General features: G+C 43.4%; 1 protein-coding gene across 3 annotated transcripts in view; it reads left to right on the forward strand.

Moving 5' to 3' along the window:
* The window catches only part of PDK3 (pyruvate dehydrogenase kinase 3), a 101,117-nt gene that overhangs the window by 33,242 nt on the left and 49,635 nt on the right, over positions 1-18,240 (forward strand). For all 3 annotated transcript variants that reach the window (XM_037901894.2, XM_043537993.1, XM_043537994.1), the window contains exons 2-3: positions 3,684-3,825; positions 12,795-12,866. In XM_037901894.2, coding sequence (XP_037757822.1) covers positions 3,684-3,825; positions 12,795-12,866 — 214 coding nt within the window. The remainder of the gene's footprint in view (positions 1-3,683; positions 3,826-12,794; positions 12,867-18,240) is intronic.

Genomic DNA, 18,240 nt, shown 5'->3' on the forward strand with positions numbered 1-18,240 from the left:
TGGCTTTCACAACATCCTCTGGGAAAGAGTTCCACAGGTTGACTGTGTGTTGTGTGAAGAAATATTTCCTTTTGTTTGTTTTTAAACCTGCTGCTTATTAATTTCATTTGGTGACCCCTAGTTCTTGTGTTATGAGAAGGAGTAATAGCACTTCCTTATTTATTTTCTCCACACCAGTCATGATTTTATAGACCTCAGTCATATCCCCCCTTAATCATCTCTGTTCCAAGCTGAAAAGTCCAAGTCTTATTGATCTCTCTTCATATGGAAGCCGTTCCATATCCCTAATCATTTTTGGTTCCCTTTTCTGAACTTTTTCCAGTTCCAATATATCTTTTTTGAGACGGGGTGACTACATCTGCACGCAGTATTCAAGTTGTGGGCATACCATGGATTTATATAGAGGCAATATGATATTTTCTGTCTTATCTATCCTTTTTTTAATGATTCCCAGCAGTCTGTTAGCTTTTTGGACTGCCGCTGCACATCGAGTGGATGTTTTCAGAGAACTATCCACAATGACTCCAGGATCTCTTTCTTGAGTGGTAACAGTTAATTTAGACCCCATCATTTTATATGTATAGATGATTATGTTTTCCAATGTGCATTACTTTGTGTTTATCAACATTGAATATTGTCTGCCATTTTGTTGCCCAGTAACCCAGTTTTGAGAGATCCTTTTGTAGCTGTCTGCCTGGGACTTAACTATCTCGAGTAGTTTTGTATACAGATTTCAGAGTAGCAGCCGTGTTAGTCTGTATTCGCAAAAAGAAAAGGAGTACTTATGGCACCTTAGAGACTAACCAATTTATCTGAGCATAAGCTTTCGTGAGCTACAGCTCACTTCATTGGATGCATAAAGTGGAAAGTACAGTGAGGAGATTTTATACATACACACAGACCTGTCGTAGTACTTAGAAGAGTAGGTAGGCATTTTATCCTGTATAGGCTAGTTTATTTAATGCTTATTTAAAGGGAATCTAAGTAATCCTTGGTTTCAGAGTAACAGCCGTGTTAGTCTGTATTCGTAAAAAGAAAAGGAGTACTTGTGGCACCTTAGAGACTAACTAGTTTATTTGAGCATGAGCTTTCGTGAGCTACAGCTCACTTCATCGGATGCATAGCATATCGTGGAAACTGCAGAAGACATTATATACACACAGAGACCATGAAACAAAACTTCCTCCCACCCCACTCCCCCGCTGGCAACAGCTTATCTAAAGTGATCATCAAGTAGAGCCATTTCCAGCACAAATCCAGGTTTTCTCACCCTTCCCCCCCCCCCCCCCCACACACATACAAACTCACTCTCCTGCTGGCAACAGCCCATCCCCCTTTGAAACCCCTCTTTATAATGCGCATGATAATCAAGGTGGGTCACCTCCAGCACTAATCCAGGTTTTCTCACCCCCCCCCACACCCCCCCCCCCCTTTTTCAAAAACCACACACACAAACTCATTCTCCTGCTGGCAACAGCTCATCTTACAATGTGCACAGCAATAATCCAAGTTTAACCAGAACGTCTTGGGGGGGGGGTTTGCAGGAAAAAAACAAGGGGAGACAGGCTACCTTGCATAATGACTTAGCCACTCCCAGTCTCTATTCAAGCCCAAATTAATAGTATCCAATTTGCAAATGAATTCCAATTCAGCAGTTTCTCGCTGGAGTCTGGATTTGAAGTTTTTTTGCTTTAAGATAGCGACCCTCATGTCTGTGATTGCGTGACCAGAGAGATTGAAGTGTTCTCCGACTGGTTTATGAATGTCAGCTTTCACCCTGACCACACCACACGATCCATCGTCTACAGCCAAGCTCTGCGATACAACCGCATTTGCTCCAACCCCTCAGACAGAGACAAACACCTACAAGATCTCTATCAAGCATTCTTACAACTACAATACCCACCTGCGGAAGTGAAGAAACAGATTGATAGAGCCAGAAGAGTTCCCAGAAGTCACCTACTACAGGACAGGCCTAACAAAGAAAATAACAGAACGCCACTAGCCGTCACCTTCAGCCCCCAACTAAAACCCCTCCAACGCATTATTAAGGATCTACAACCTATCCTGAAGGATGACCCAACACTCTCACAAATCTTGGGAGAAAGGCCAGTCCTTGCCTACAGACAGCTCCCCAACCTGAAGCGAATACTCACCAACAACCACATACCACACAACAGAACCACTAGCCCAGGAACCTATCCTTGCAACAAAGCCCGTTGCCAACTGTGCCCACATATCTATTCAGGGGACACCATCACAGGGCCTAACAACATCAGCCACACTATCAGAGGCTCGTTCACCTGCACATCCACCAATGTGATATATGCCATCATGTGCCAGCAATGCCCCTCTGCCATGTACATTGGTCAAACTGGACAGTCTCTACGTAAAAGAATAAATGGACACAAATCAGATGTCAAGAATTATAACATTCATAAACCAGTCGGAGAACACTTCAGTCTCTCTGGTCACGCAATCACAGACATGAGGGTCGCTATCTTAAAGCAAAAAAACTTCAAATCCAGACTCCAGCGAGAAACTGCTGAATCGGAATTCATTTGCAAATTGGATACTATTAATTTGGGCTTGAATAGAGACTGGGAGTGGCTAAGTCATTATGCAAGGTAGCCTGTCTCCCCTTGTTTTTTTCCTGCAACCCCCCCCCCAAGACGTTCTGGTTAAACTTGGATTATTGCTGTGCACATTGTAAGATGAGCTGTTGCCAGCAGGAGAATGAGTTTGTGTGTGTGGTTTTTGAAAAAGGGGGGGGGGGGTGTGGGGGGGGGTGAGAAAACCGGGATTAGTGCTGGAGGTGACCCACCTTGATTATCATGCGCATTATAAAGAGGGGTTTCAAAGGGGGATGGGCTGTTGCCAGCAGGAGAGTGAGTTTGTATGTGTGGGGGGGGGGGGGGAGAGGGGGGAAGGGTGAGAAAACCTGGATTTGTGCTGGAAATGGCTCTACTTGATGATCACTTTAGATAAGCTGTTGCCAGCGGGGGAGTGGGGTGGGAGGAAGTTTTGTTTCATGGTCTCTGTGTGTATATAATGTCTTCTGCAGTTTCCACGATATGCTATGCATCCGATGAAGTGAGCTGTAGCTCACGAAAGCTCATGCTCAAATAAACTGGTTAGTCTCTAAGGTGCCACAAGTACTCCTTTTCTTTTTAAGTAATCCTTGTACCAAATGATTCTACAATAATAGTAGCTTTTCTAGAACAGAAGTGCTAGCATTCTAGTAAAGAGCATTGAAGAAGTACAATTATTATGGAATTGCTTCTACAGCTAAAGCAATAGAAAAAAGCCTCCTTGTATTAGAGAAAATTACTGTAAATTGTTTTTCTTTTACAGTAAGTTTTTTTCAATCATGTGAGTATGGCTGGGATAGAGGTTTTGAGCACTAGAGACAAATTGTGATTGGGTAAAGCTTGGAAGAATGAATTCGGGGCAGGACCTTCTCAGACAGGTGGAACCTGAAGATATGAGGGAAAGAGGGCTTTGGAAGGCGTACTGACAGATGGAAATGGGAAAGGAGCTAAAGAGGTAAAGATAAATGTGGTGTCCTGAAGAAGGGAACTGGAGGGATCAAAGGGGGACCAGACTTAAGGGTACTTTCATTCTAGAGTTGCAAATTCTAAACAATAGTCTATTGCAATAGAATTCTTTATTTTTTCTAACAGGACGTGATAATGCATGTGAGAAAACATCATATATGTTCCTACGGAAAGAACTTCCTGTGCGGCTAGCTAATACCATGAGAGAAGTCAATTTGCTGCCTGATAACTTGCTAAACAGGCCTTCAGTTGGGCTAGTTCAGAGTTGGTAAGTATGGAGAGTGGATTAAGAAATCAGTACATTTCTGCTACTGTAAATGTATTTAAAAGTTGTACTTGTGAAAATGGATCTTATTATCCAGTTGTGTAATTTGAATAATTTATTTTTATAACATTTTTCCCCTGTTGAACTAGTATACCTATACAAATGAGGCCTCATTTCTGCTGTTTGATACTAAACAAATAGTCTAATACAATTTTCAGAGATAGAATGGGGACTCAGAAATTGGTTTTTTGAGTTGGAGCCCAGAAATTCTGTGCACGAGTGATTTCAGTGGAAGAGTTTAGAGTGCTAAATCAGTAGCTGCTACAAGGCCTGCTTCATTTTTAAAGGAAAGACTAAACATCAACCTAATTTAATTGTAGCTGTCATGGATTCTTGCATCAGAAGAAATAAGTCCCTGCATATATTTTAAATGTTTGCTTTTTCTCCAGCTATCCCCTCATCACAAAAATTGAAAACTGATTTAAGCTTTTCCTGCTCTCATAGCTTGTGTTTTTAAAGGTTTAAAATGGCAGCTTTGATTCAGTTGGTACCTTGGAACTGCAAAACTCTGTAGTTTGTCCAGTTGGCTGAGACAAACTATTCGTCTTATCTTCTCAGCTGATTTGTATTAGTGTTAATACCAAATTCTGGCATCTACTCAATACCATTTATCTCTGCTTTACTTGTAAGTTGAGCAAAGGTCTGTAAACTTCTTCCTTGGCTACATTCATTGGGCTCTGAACAAGTTCTGCCACAAGGCACAGCTGTTCATGTTTGAGAAGAATTAATCCACAAAATTTATGTAAAAATATCTTTGCATACTCTGCAGAGTTTTGCGAGTGAATTTGACCACAATTTTTGTATTCATAAGTTGCATCTTACCTTGATGGGAATTCAGTAACTTTAGTCTTTTCAGGTGGTAAAGTAATAGGTTAATTATTTAATGTTCGGTTGTATCTCAAACTTCAGACCTAAAAAAATCTAGATTAGTGTTAGATTTTGTGCAATATTTGGTTTAAACTTGTCTTATTCATGTAAAAACATCATGCAATGCCAGCTGTTTTCTTACAGATCATTTCAAACTTCATTACCTACAAATCAGTAAGTCTATATGCCAAATACACCTCTACCCCGATATAATGCAGTCCTCGGGAGACAAAAAATCTCGCCGTGTTATAGGTGAGACCGTGTTATATCGAACTTGCTTTGGCCCCCCCGTTCCTTGTTCCCTGACTGCTCTGACCCCTATCCGCACACCCCGCCCCGTGACAGGTACTCACTGGCAGCGGCGGGAAGCGGAGCAACGCAGCCCCAACCCGCTCCACTCCGCCACCTCCCAGCCGCGGCTCTCCACTTCCAGCCGATGCTGAGTGCTGGGAGGTTGGGGAAAGGACGCCTCCCGCACTCACCTGTGGTGGGAATTGGAGTGATGCGGCCCCAGACCGTTCCGCTTTCCTTGCCTCGGCCCCAGCTGTGTTGCTGCGGGGAGGGTTGGGGAAAGGTCCCGCACTCACCTGCAGCGGCAAACGGAATCCTGCGGCTGGGAGCTGGCGGAGTGGAGCAGGCTGGGGCCGGGCTGCTCCGCTTCTGCCGCTGCCAGTGCGTGCAGGGGGGATCCCTTCCCCCAAACCCCCTCCCCTGAGCAACACAGCTGGGGCTGGGGTGAGGGAAGCGGAGCGGGCTGCTTCCGGCCCTCCACTAATTCCCCAGGCCACTCTGGGACTGTGGGGCCCCCTGAAATGCCCCCCCAGAGCTCCTGCCTCCCAGACCCTGGGGATGGGGGAGCCCCTGACCTCCCCCGAGACCCTCTGCCCCTTATCCAACCCTTTGGTCCTGGCCCGGCCTGGCACCTTTGACACGCTGCTCAGAGCAGCGTGTCGAAGCTTTACCACGTTGTATGCAAACCCGCGTTATATCGGGGTAGTGGTGTACATGAAATTTGAAAGTGAATTAATGTGTGAAAAATACAGTAGAGCTATGGAAGTTAGGAATATTTGCATTCTGAGTTAAGATCTTGCTTTAAACTGAGCTATCCTTGCCTCTCTGTATTGTGATACGCAAATGTGTATAGTTAGTTTTTCTTTGAGTGCTTGTTCATGTCGATTCCATTCTAGGTGTGTGCATGCCCATGTGCACAGTGATCGGAGATTTTTGCCTTAGCGGTACCCGTAGGATTGGCTGTAGTGCCCTCTTGAATGCCACGCTCATGTGCTGGTATATTAGGCGCTGCTTGACCCTACATCCTCTCAGTTCCTTCTTAGGAGCATTAGCGGTTCTTACAGTCCATTATTCTGTCACCTTTGTTGTTCGTTGTTAACTTAAAGGTCTAACTAAGTCTAAGTGTTAGAGTAGTTGTTTAGGAGTTAGAGTCTAGGCTGGGACTTCGCCTCGGAGCTGGGCATGCCCTGTTCTCCAGGCTTTAAGCCATGTTCATCGTGCAGCCGGCCAATTGCCATTAGTGACCCCCACAAGAGCAGTTTAAAGTGTTTGGGGGAGTCCCACAGAAAGGATAAGTGCAGGATCTGCAAAAACTTTCACCCTTGAACTCAGAAGGAGCGGGATATCTGCCTGAGGACTCTCCTTGTGGAGGCTGTGCTTTGTCCCTCTTGATTGGACTCCATGCCTGGAATCTTGGGATTGGTGCGCAGCTCATCACTGGCACCGGAACCCTCCTGGCACCATTCTCCCTCCCTGGTGCCTAAGAAGCAGTTGAAGTTGCTGGGCCTCCAGCAGTGCAGGAAAAGGGGACTTCGGGCAAAAGACCTGTCAGGCCACATGGCCACCCCGGAGCTGCTTGTGGGTACTGCTGCAGTCGGACCCCCTAGTCCAGCCAGAGGCCCGCCTCCTGCTCCTGGGAGCAGCAACGGGTCCCGGCCCCTAGTATGGTCATCTGTGCCTGAAGTCGGCCCCGTGGGAAAAGAGCAAGCAGGCCGACCGGCACAGCAGAAGCCAAGCCAGATGATGGACCCAGCCAAGGCCTTGGCATCTATGGGCAAGCCAGTTATGGGACCACCCCCTAAAGCAGCAGAGCGTCCCTGATCCCCAGACCACAGGTGTCAGTCCCCATTGCTCTGGCCTTGGATCCCAGCACTGTATCCTCAGTCCCCATCTGTGTAGGAGCCGGAGGGGGGTCATGCCTCTGCTTCTGGGAGCTGCTTGAGGTAAGCGTTGCCAGAGCCTGCACCCCGACCTCCTTCTGTGTCCCGATCCCTTGCCCCAGCCCTGATCCCCCTCCCGCCCTCCGAACCCCTCAGTCCCAGCCTGGAGCACCCTCCTGCACCTCCAACTCCTCATCCTCAGCCCCACCGCAGAGCACACACCCCCAGCTGTAGCTCTTACCACCTCCCACACCCCAACCCTGTGCCCCAGCCCGGAGCCCCCTCCCACACTCTGAACTCCTCATTTCTGGCCCATCCCAGAGCCCGCCCCCCCCCCAGTTGGAGCCCTCACCCCCTCCTTCATCTGAACCCCAATTTTGTGAGCATTTGTGGCCCGCTATACAATTTCCATATCCAGATGTGGCACTTGAGCCAAAAAGTTTGCCCACCTCTGGCGTAGGCAGTCTCCCAGCATCAATCCCCCTGCGTGCGGGATCGTTCCCGGTCATGGCAACAATCTCTGGCTCCCCGGTACCGCTCCTTGGACAGGCACCAGTCTTCACTCTCTCCTTACCGGACACCGACTAGGGTCAATCAGCAGATGCAGGCATCTATGGCTCCACCCTGGTCATCGGAAGGGCAAAGTTAACACGGGAAGGGTCCAAGCCTCAAGGGGAGTTCAGCCCCTCACCTATAAAAGGCAAATCACCACTGACCCGCAAGACCAGTGTGGCTCCTGTGGCAGTGGTGTGGAGGCGGGGGCAATGGCCTGTCCAGTGGCAGTACTGGAACCCGTGGGGTGTACCTGTTGTACCGGTTCCGTACTCCCATTGTTCCTCCCAGGCTGCATCAGACAACCTGCCCCCGGCACAGCGGGCACCCGAGAAGGAGCAACACATCTCAAAGAACAACAGTTACAAAAAAGTAGGTAACCATCTTTTATTGTCAGCATATTAGTGGCTCACCAATGTCTTCAAGATGACGCAGACATCTGATTGCTAAACTCACAGATGGAGTTTTTTCTGATAGTTCAGGAAATGACATTTGAAGTCCATGATTAGAGGAAGATATTATGTTTATTGTTATGGGTTCCTTTTTGGAAGATTAAATTCTTTATCTTCTGTTTAATAAAAACACCATGTGTGAAATAATAGATCAGAAAGAGAGCTGTTTTTTGAGAAAATAGAAATACATGTGGTTTTGGACTTGTAACAGATAAGATTTTATTGTGAGAAATTGCAACAAATATTTTCAGCTTTGTATTTCCATATCCAAGTGTTGACTCTAAACAGTTGTTAAAAGGTATTGATGTTTGTATTTCCTCAAATGATGTTTGTTATGTTTCTCTCTCAAATATTTTGTTTTGACCACCAAATGTTTTTTAAAAAGAAAAATATTTACCCGTATTAGGACCAAATTTACTAACTCATTAATATTGTCAGAAGTATAAATCTTTTTTTTTGGGGGGGGGTGCTGAAATTCAAGGGTCTTAACAGGTCACCTTAAAAATTTATTGATGAAGAATCTTGGACAAAATTTATTATACCTGAAATTAGTCACCTTCTAAATGTTTTTTCATATTTTAAATATTGTCTAGTACTTTCAAATTGTCATAAATCCATCAACCTGTGAATTTTTCACAAGTGTAACCATGCCTTTGTGGGACACAACTGAGAATACCAAATTCAGGACAAACTGCTTAGAAATGTGGCAGATATACCCCAGAACTGGAGGTTATTCTCCCTTGAGAAATACCAAACCAGCTACAAAAGTAAACTTCTGTTTGACCACATTGGCTAACAGGAAGCCATAAAAGCAGTTTCTTTAGATATTTATATCACCACCAAAAACACTAGATTCGAAGATGAGTGGATCTTTACAACCAATTTCGTCAAATAACAGGTTCTTCTTATCCCAGAGGAGCAGCCACATACCCGGGTCAATATACAACTCGGATCTTACCCAAAAATCACACTGTTTCCGATCCTTTAGTATCTAAAATCTAAAGGTTTATTTATAAAAAGAAAAGAATGAAAGGCAAGAGTTCAAATTGGTTAAAGGAATCAAATACGTACAATAAATGCAAAGTTCTTGGTTCAGGCTTGTAGCAGTGATGGAATCAACTGCTGGCTTAACTCAAGTCTCTGGCTGCTTCCGAATCATTGGAAGGTCCTCAGTCCATTGGTTAGAATGCTCCCGTTAGTCCATTGTCCAGAGGTTTGAGCAGGAAAGAGGCAAAATGGAGGGATTTCCAGGGCCTTTTATATCTTCTGCCATGTGGAGGGAAACCCATTGTTTCAAACAAAGCCCTGAGCACAGCTAGTGGAAAGTTACAGATGACAAGATGAGAGTTTGGAGTCACATGGGCAAGTCACCTGTGGATGCGTGATTTCACATAGGCCTTGTCTACACTGCCACTTTACAGCGCCTCAACTTTCTCGCTCAGGGGTGTGGGAACACCTCCCCTCCCCCCCCCCCCCAACCCGAGCACTGCAAGTTTCAGCACTGTAAAGTGGCAGTGTAGACAGTGCAACCAGTGCTGGGAGCTACTCCCCTCGTGGTGGTGGGGTTTTTTTTTACAGTGCTAGGAGAGCTCTCTACCCTAGTCATTGCAGGAAGCCATTATCATAGAACCATAGAATATCAGGGTTGGAAGGGACCTCAGGAGGTCATCTAGTCCAGCCCCCTGCTCAAAGCAGGACCAATCCCCAACTAAATCATCCCAGCCAGGGCTTTGTCAAGCCTGACCTTAAAAATATCTAGGGAAGGAGATTCCACCACCTCCCTAGGTAACGCATTCCAGTGTTTCACCACCCTCCTAGTGAAAAAGTTTTTCCTAATATCCAACCTAAACCTCCCCCACTGCAACTTGAGACCATTACTCCTCGTTCTGTCATCAGCTACCACTGAGCTGATTACCTATACTCCAGACAGTACGTTTGCAGGACAGTCCATTCAGTGTAGATGGGCATGGTCCATGGTCCAATGTCAGTTAAGTGTTTCTTAATGAGCCACTTAATTTGTATAGTTCACAATGTGCTGGCTAAACATCTTGTTGGTGTTTCCCAGAAGCAAACATATTAGAAATACAGGTATAGAGCCAATACTCATAACATTAAATACAAAAATGATGCATACAAATAGCATAATCATACTCAGCAAATCATAACCTTTCCATAGACATCTTACATACCACATTTCGTACAAGATTTGTTGCAAATGTATAACAGTGGTTGCAATAATGATCTGTATGGTCATGTTTTAATCAGCTAGTGTCACAAGAAGTACAAGACTTTTGTGTATACTGAATTAATATAAATGGGAAACATCACATTTAATTTGCTTTTAAAAGTAAGGCATTCCCAAAGGGCAAGAATGCATGGATTTTGCTGGCTGCCGATAGGAGAATTGCATCTAAAATTACAGCGGTGGCGGTTGCAGCTTCAAGCATGCTTGTCAACGTCTTTAACAATTTGGTATTTTTAAGCAACGTTGTTTCTTCAAGTGAATGCATGTGTCTGTTCCACCATAGGTGTGTGTGTGTGTGTCATGCATCAGTGCTGGAAAGTTTTCCCTAGTGGTACCCATGGGGCAGCCATGCCTGCGCTCTGGCTTCCCTCATGCTTTAAGCTGAGGGTATAAAGCAGGGGTGGCCAAACTGCAGCTTTTTTACTGTTAAAGTGTAGCTCATGGAGCCCCCCTCAAACCCACTGCCCCTAGTCTCCGCCTACTAGACTGGGGGTGTGGAGAGCTCAGGGTTTCTGGGTAATACACATTGTAAGGAGAGTGATCACTTTACATAAGCTATTACCAGCCAGAGAGTGGGGTGGGGGGAGAGAAAACCTTTTGTAGTGATAGACACCCATTTTTTCATGGTTTGTGTGTATAAAAACGTCTTCTGTACTTTCCGCAGTATGCATCCGATGAAGTGAGCTGTAGCTCACAAAAGCTTATGCTCAAATAAATTGGTTAGTCTCTAAGGCGCCACAAGTACTCCTTTTCTTTTTACCATCACAGTTGCCACTGATACCTGCAATCTGCACTCTGATGCATATTCCCAAGGCCTCCTGTTTCAGGTGCTTTAGCCAGTGACTTCAACCATTTTAATGGTTTGACTTTCTTTAAAACTTGGCAGCCAACATGTACTGCTTAATATTATTATTTTGTATTTAATTTAAATTATTTTTAGGGATTATTATAAATTTGCCTTAACATAGGTTGGTTTATTTTTTAAAAATGAACCTGTATTTAATTTAAATTGGTTATTTAAATTAGAATTTTTTTTAATTTAAAAGTGTGGAATTTTGTTTTTTGGTTTTTTAAATGATTTTTTTTTTTTCATGCATGCTGATTCTGACTGTCCTTTTTTTGCTTTCCTTGGAAATGTCCCACTTTGTAGCAGTCTTTGCAGGGAACTCTTTTTGTGTACTGCATATGTTTTTGTTTCAGACAAAATTATAGTCCTAAGGTAAAAGTTTCAAAAGTGATTTAGGTTCCTATTAGAGAGACAAGATGGGTGGGGCAATACCTTTTATTGGACCAACTTCTGTTGGTGAGAGAGACAAGCTTTTGAGTTACGCAGAGCTCTTCTTCAGGTCTGATAAACCTACTCAGGGTGTCACAGCTAAATACAAGTTGTAACAGATTGTTTAACATACGTAGTTAACACACTGTAGGATACTATTCAGTTTGAAGTAACCCGTTAAGATGGCTGCAGTCATAGGAGAAAAAACGGATGTTAGTGGGTTACAGATTGTTGTAACAAGCCATAAATCCAGTGTCTGTATTAAAACCCTGATTTTTAGTGTCTAGCAAAATTACGAATTTAAGCTTTCGAGCTTGTCTGTTGAAGGTGTTGTGTAGGTTTCCTTTGAGGACGAGGACTGAGAGGTCAGATATGGAGTTGTCATTTTGTGAAAAGTGTTTGCCCACAGGTGATATGGTGTCTTTGTCTTTTATTATTTTACTCTGTGAATTCATTCAAAAGTGTAGTGTTTGGTTTCACCCACACAATTATTGGGGTATGTAGTGCACTGGAAGAGGTACACAACATATTGTGATAGGCATGTGTATGACCCCTGGATCTTGAAAAGTGTGTTGGAGGGTATTGACCATTGTATATGTCTGCAAGTTTTTCATCAGTTATGGCAGGGTCTGGTGCTGCGTTGAGTTGGTGGGTCCTAGTCTGTGGGGAACTGGCTTCTGATAATGAGGTTGGTGAGATTGCAGGGCGGGGTGTCTGTTTGAAGACCAGAAGAGGGGGTTTGGGAAAGATTTCTTTCATGATGTGTTCCCCAACAGGTATGGGTTGTATATGTTAAATGATACTCTGTATGGGTTCCAGTGTGGGGTGGTAGATAACAGCTAGGTGTAGGCGGTCAGAGGGTTTTTTCCTGTTTTGAAGGAGTTTCTCTTGGAGTATTTGAGTGGCCTGTTCCATGACATCATCTACTTCTCTGGGGGAGAGTTCTTGTTTGGTGAAAGGCAGTTTTAAGTGTGTTAAGGTGTGTATCCTGGACTTTCTCCATTGAGTATATTCTGTGGTATCTGAGTGCCTGGCTGCAGGTAACAGGTTTCTTGATGTATTTGGGCTGGTTACTTGATCTGCGTAGGTAAGTGTGATAAGCCATGGCTTTCTTGTATACAGTGGTCAGTAGGGATCCATTGCTGAAGCTGATCATGGTGTCCAGGAAGTTGATATTGGTGCAGAAGAGTTCTAGAGAGAGTTTAATGGATAAGTGGTGATCATTGAAGTTGTGGTTCAGTAAGAGTGCCACGGCCAGATATGATCTGTCTGAGTGGGCTTCTGTGTCACTTAAGTGTCTGTGAATGTTTTATCTGTAGTTCTTAATGTCACATCTCTTTATATTTCAGGTACATGCAAAGTTTTCTTGAGCTTTTAGAATATGAAAATAAAAGCCCTGAGGATCCTCATATTCTGGATAAGTAAGTAATGATTTATTTTAGAAGTAAAACCACCAGAAAAAAGATCTGTTAAAAGCCAGGATTTCTGTTTATTGTAACAGCATAGAAATAATCAAATTTGTAATGTAGAATTCAGGTAGTTAAGACTGAGTTTGTAATAACTAAAACATAAAACCTAAGTTTTTTTGAACAGCCTACGCTGTATCCTGCTAGTTCCTAACTTGCAATACTGTATAATGCGTTAAATTAAAGGTATGTAAAAGAAAAAAGTATATATAAATAAAGGTATACTAAAGGTACCAAACACTTTTAATACAAAAAAACCCCCTACTTAGGTACTCTGTTTTCCTTGAGCTCAGGTACTCTATTATAGTATTTTAACGTATTATGTTAATGTATTAATATTTCAAACAGGTCTATAACTTGGAACAGAACATGTACCATACAATAAAAATTACTTTGGGTGAAATCCTGTCACTATTGGAATCAATGGGAGTTTTGCCATTGATTACAGTGGGTATAGGATTTAACCCTTCATTGCTATCTATCAGAGCTGAATTCAGACTAATGACTTTAAGGTGAAAGGTTTCATGGGCCAAATTCATATCAGAGGAAAGCAAGCCACAACTTCCACTGAAGATCAGTCTTATTCTGATTTTCTTATAGTAACAAACACTCTACCTCAGACTGGAAAGTCCTTTCTTGCTCATGTATCATTACCATTAAAGTAAAGGTTCTGTAGATTCTGTGTTTTTGTTTACTTTAGATGTTTATTAAACTGCAATTTAGAGAGTCCATCCAATTCTGCAGGCACCCCTGACACTCTTAAAAATATACTAATAAACAGGTAGACCCATCAGTTACCCCAAATCGTATCAAATAACCCACCAACAGCATAACAAAAAATAATTAACAGAATCCAACACCACTGCTATTCAGCCCTGTCCTACATTCATATCTTCATAGTCAAGGGAGAAAAGATGGGGGACTCTGAAGGCTAATGGACTTGGACTATTACAGAGCTGAGGAGGAAACAAGTTCCAAAAGTTCTCCATTACATCTGCATAACCATATGATTCTTTTGCGTTTACATAGGTATGACTGAACACAGAATTTGGCCCTTCATTTTAAACTTGGTAGACAATTTTGTTGATGATGCATGAGAAGGAATAAAACTCTGCTGATGCTCCATCAGTTGTATTGGTTCTGCAGTGCTAACCGTATTGAAGTAATACATTCTTTTAGTCATTAAAGTAAATGGATTAAACTTGGGGCTGATCTGTTGAGAAATATGTCATGTTTAGTTTTTTCCTGTGCAGACCAGAACTGCACTTTAAACTGACATTTTTAATAGCTATATTCTCTTCCAGAAAGGTAAATAAGATATGTCCTCATGTTTCATTCTTGGTTTTTAAGTGATTCTCAAACTTCATCACAAATTTCTTATTCAACTTGTATACTAATTCCATTTAAAGTAAGTCCCTCTGCCTGTCTCTCATTCTAAATCCTTCAAGTGGAAGACTTTTCTCCATAAGCTGGATATCAAAAATGCCTTCCACTTTTATGTGGCAAGATGAAAGTTTTTGCTTAACTCTTTTCTTCTGTTTATGAGGGTAGGCCAAAAAGGGTTAACATATCCAATCAGTAGTAATCTAAATGGATAGTCACTTGAATTGAGTCTTATTCAGAAATTGCCATTACAGAAGGTTGCTACGCTTACTCTGCTAAAGCTGTGGTGACACTCTTGTGTTGATACAAAAGCCAGATCAGAAGTTAGATCTGATACATATTTTGGTAAAACTGCTCCTTCAGTCTGTTTACAAATTATGGAGCTCTTCAGCCTTGCTCCAAAGGGGTTAATGCTAAGTAATCTCTGTGAGTGGGGGGGGAATCAGTGAAAGATTTTTTTCATGAAAAATACAAGGTTATTTGCCAATAGAGTTCTCCAAATGTATTTACTACTAAGACCTACTATGCATCTTGTTACATCATCTCAGCTTGTCTTCATGTAGCTACTGTTTCTGGATAGGCAGCTACCAAATGAAGGGGTAAAGAACTCGTCGTCTTCTTACTGATGCTGCCTTCATGCGCATCTGCCAAAGCACATGAAGTTGACTAGGTTCAACCAGCTTTCTAAGAATTCCTGCTCTGTGGAACTCGGTGTTACTCACTGTGGCTTTGGAGAAGTAGTATGCAGTATTTTGAAACTTGGTTACAAGTGACTAACTCAGCATATTAATAAATTTCTTCATTCTGGTGTCATGTGAGCTTTGTTTGAAATGGTGCTCGTCTACAGCCTAAAGTGAAAAGATCAGGGGCCAACTTGACAGACATGGAGCATAGCAGATTAAGGAAAAGTGGTAAACTCATAAATACACATAAATATATTCAGGTTGTTAGCCTTTTAAAAAAATGTTTAGGTCTATCTTAGTTCATAGAAAGGAATATCTTCAAGAGCGAAGTAAAGCATCTTTGAAGATAGGAGGAGGAGCAGTTGCATGTTAGGGTACATCTTCACTACCCGCCGGATTGGTGGGTAGTGATCGATCTGTCGGGGATCGATTTATCTTGTCTCGTCTAGATGTGATAAATCGATCCCCGAATCGATGCCTGTACTCCACCTTGGCAGGAGGAGTAAGCGAAGTCGATGGGGATCCGCCATGGTCGACTCGCCGCCGTGAGGACGGCCAGGTAAGTCGAACTAAGATACTTCGACTTCAGCTACGCCAATAGAATCATAGAATATCAGGGTTGGAAGGGACCTCAGGAGGTCATCTAGACCAACCCCCTGTTCAAAGCAGGACCAATCCCCAATTAAATCATCCCAGCCCGGGCTTTGTCAAGCCTGACCTTAAAAACTTCTAAGGAAGGAGATTCTACCACCTCCTAGGTAACGCATTCCAGTGTTTCACCACCCTCCTAGTGAAAAAGTTTTTCCTAATATCCAACCTAAACCTCCCCCACTGCAACTTGAGACCATTACTCCTTGTCCTGTCCTCTTCTACCACTGAGAATAGTCTAGAACCATCCTCTCTGGAACCACCTCTCAGGTAGTTGAAAGCAGCTATCAAATCCCCCCTCATTCTTCTCTTCTGCAGACTAAACAATCCCAGTTCCCTCAGCCTCTCCTCATAAGTCATGTGTTCCAGACCCCTAATCATTTTTGTTGCCCTTCGCTGGACTCTCTCCAATTTATCCACATCCTTCTTGTAGTGTGGGGCCCAAAACTGGACACAGTACTCCAGATGAGGCCTCACCAATGTCGAATAGAGGGGAACGATCACGTCCCTCGATCTGCTGGCAATGCCGCTACTTATACATCCCAAAATGCCATTGGCCTTCTTGGCAACAAGGGCACACTGCTGACTCATATCCAGCTTCTCGTCCACTATCACCCCTAGGTCCTTTTCTGCGGAACTGCTGCCTAGCCATTCGGTCCCTAGTCTGTAGCTGTGCATTGGGGTCTTCCGTTCTAAGTGCAGGACCCTGCACTTATCCTTATTGAACCTCATCAGATTTTTTTTGGCTCAATCCTCCAATTTGTCTAGGTCCCTCTGTATCCTATCCCTGCCCTCCAGCGTATCTACCACTCCTCCCAGTTTAGTATTGTCCGCAAATTTGCTGAGAGTGCAATCCACACCATCCTCCAGATCATTTATGAATATATTGAACAAAACCGGCCCCAGGACCGACCCCTGGGGCACTCCACTTGACACCGGCTGCCAACTAGACATGGAGCCATTGATCACTACCCGTTGAGCCCGACAATCTAGCCAACTTTCTACCCACCTTATAGTGCATTCATCCAGCCCATACTTTAACTTGCTGACAAGAATACTGTGGGAGCCCATGTCAAAAGCTTTGCTAAAGTCAAGAAACAATACATCCACTGCTTTCCCTTCATCCACAGAACCAGTAATCTCATCATAGAAGGCGATTAGATTAGTCAGGCATGACCTACCCTTGGTGAATCCATGCTGACTGATCCTGATCACTTTCCTCTCATGTAAGTGCTTCAGGATTGATTCTTTGAGGACCTGCTCCATGATTTTTCCGGGGACTGAGGTGAGGCTGACTGGCCTGTAGTTCCCAGGATCCTCCTTCTTCCCTTTTTTAAAGATTGGCACTACATTAGCCTTTTTGCAGTCATCTGGGACTTCCCCCGTTCGCCACGAGTTTTCAAAGATAATGGCCAATGGCTCTGCAATCACATTCGCCAATTCCTTTAGCACTCTCGGATGCAACTCGTCCGGCCCCATGGACTTGTGCACATCCAGCTTTTCTAAATAGTCCCTAACCACCTCTTTCTCCACAGAGGGCTGGCCATCTACTCCCCATGTTGTGATGCCCAGCGCAGCAGTCTGGGAACTGTCCTTGTTAGTGAAGACAGAGGCAAAAAAAGCATTGAGCACATTAGCTTTTTCCACATCCTCTGTCACTAGGTTGCCTCCCTCATTCAGTAAGGTGCCCACACTTTCCTTGGCTTTCTTCTTGTTGCCAACATACCTGAAGAAACCCTTCTCGTTACTCTTGACATCTCTTGCTAGCTGCAGGTCCAGGTGCGATTTGGAATAGTGTAATTGAATAGTGTAGCTGAAGTTGCGTATCTTAGTTCGACCTCCCCACACAGTGTAGCCCAGGCCTTAGAAATAACTAAGGATTCCTTTATAATATATGTTGTCCTCTGTAGCACTGAAGGATTCTGGTTTCTAGGCAGGCATGCTTTCTGATATGAAACATAAAGAAATTCAAGTTTGTTTCCTTGTGGCACTATCTCTCTATTTGCAGAAGAGAAAATAGGAGTTTATGTTCCTGTACTTCTTTGCAACCAAAAAAATGATTTTGGTATTCACAGCTAGGAAGAAGAGGACTGAAATCTCTTTTTTCTTGGCATTTAACTTTGAGATTTCAGTAGTTACAGATCACACATAATCAGAAAGGCCTAATCTATTTAAAAGAATCTCTGGACCCTTAAGCATTAAAGTAGTTTTGAAGAGGGGATGCTTGTTCAATCAGCAAGGTAGGTGAGTATGTAAGAACAGCCCTTCTTTATTTTAAAAGTCTTTAGATTTGGGATTAGGCAGTATCTATTAAGACTTCCACATTACTGCTTATTTTGCAAAGTAAGATGTCACTTTGAAAGACTAGATGAGCCATTTGTGGAGGCACTTAAGAATTGCTGATTAGATAGGAGATGGTGAATAAGTTATTTTACAAGAGGAGCGTTCCTTCACAATCAGCCATGTAGGGTGAAGGGGAAAGCATCTTTAGGGAAAATAGATACATTATTACTCATTAGGAGAGGTACATGTGACATTACCCAGGGTACAATCTGGACTGTAGAACAGCTGTGGCCACTCAGTTCTCCAGCCTGGGGTGCCTTTTACACTGTTCA

The sequence above is a fragment of the Chelonia mydas genome, chromosome 1, assembly GCF_015237465.2.
Source record: "Chelonia mydas isolate rCheMyd1 chromosome 1, rCheMyd1.pri.v2, whole genome shotgun sequence".
NCBI lineage: Eukaryota > Metazoa > Chordata > Testudines > Cheloniidae > Chelonia > Chelonia mydas.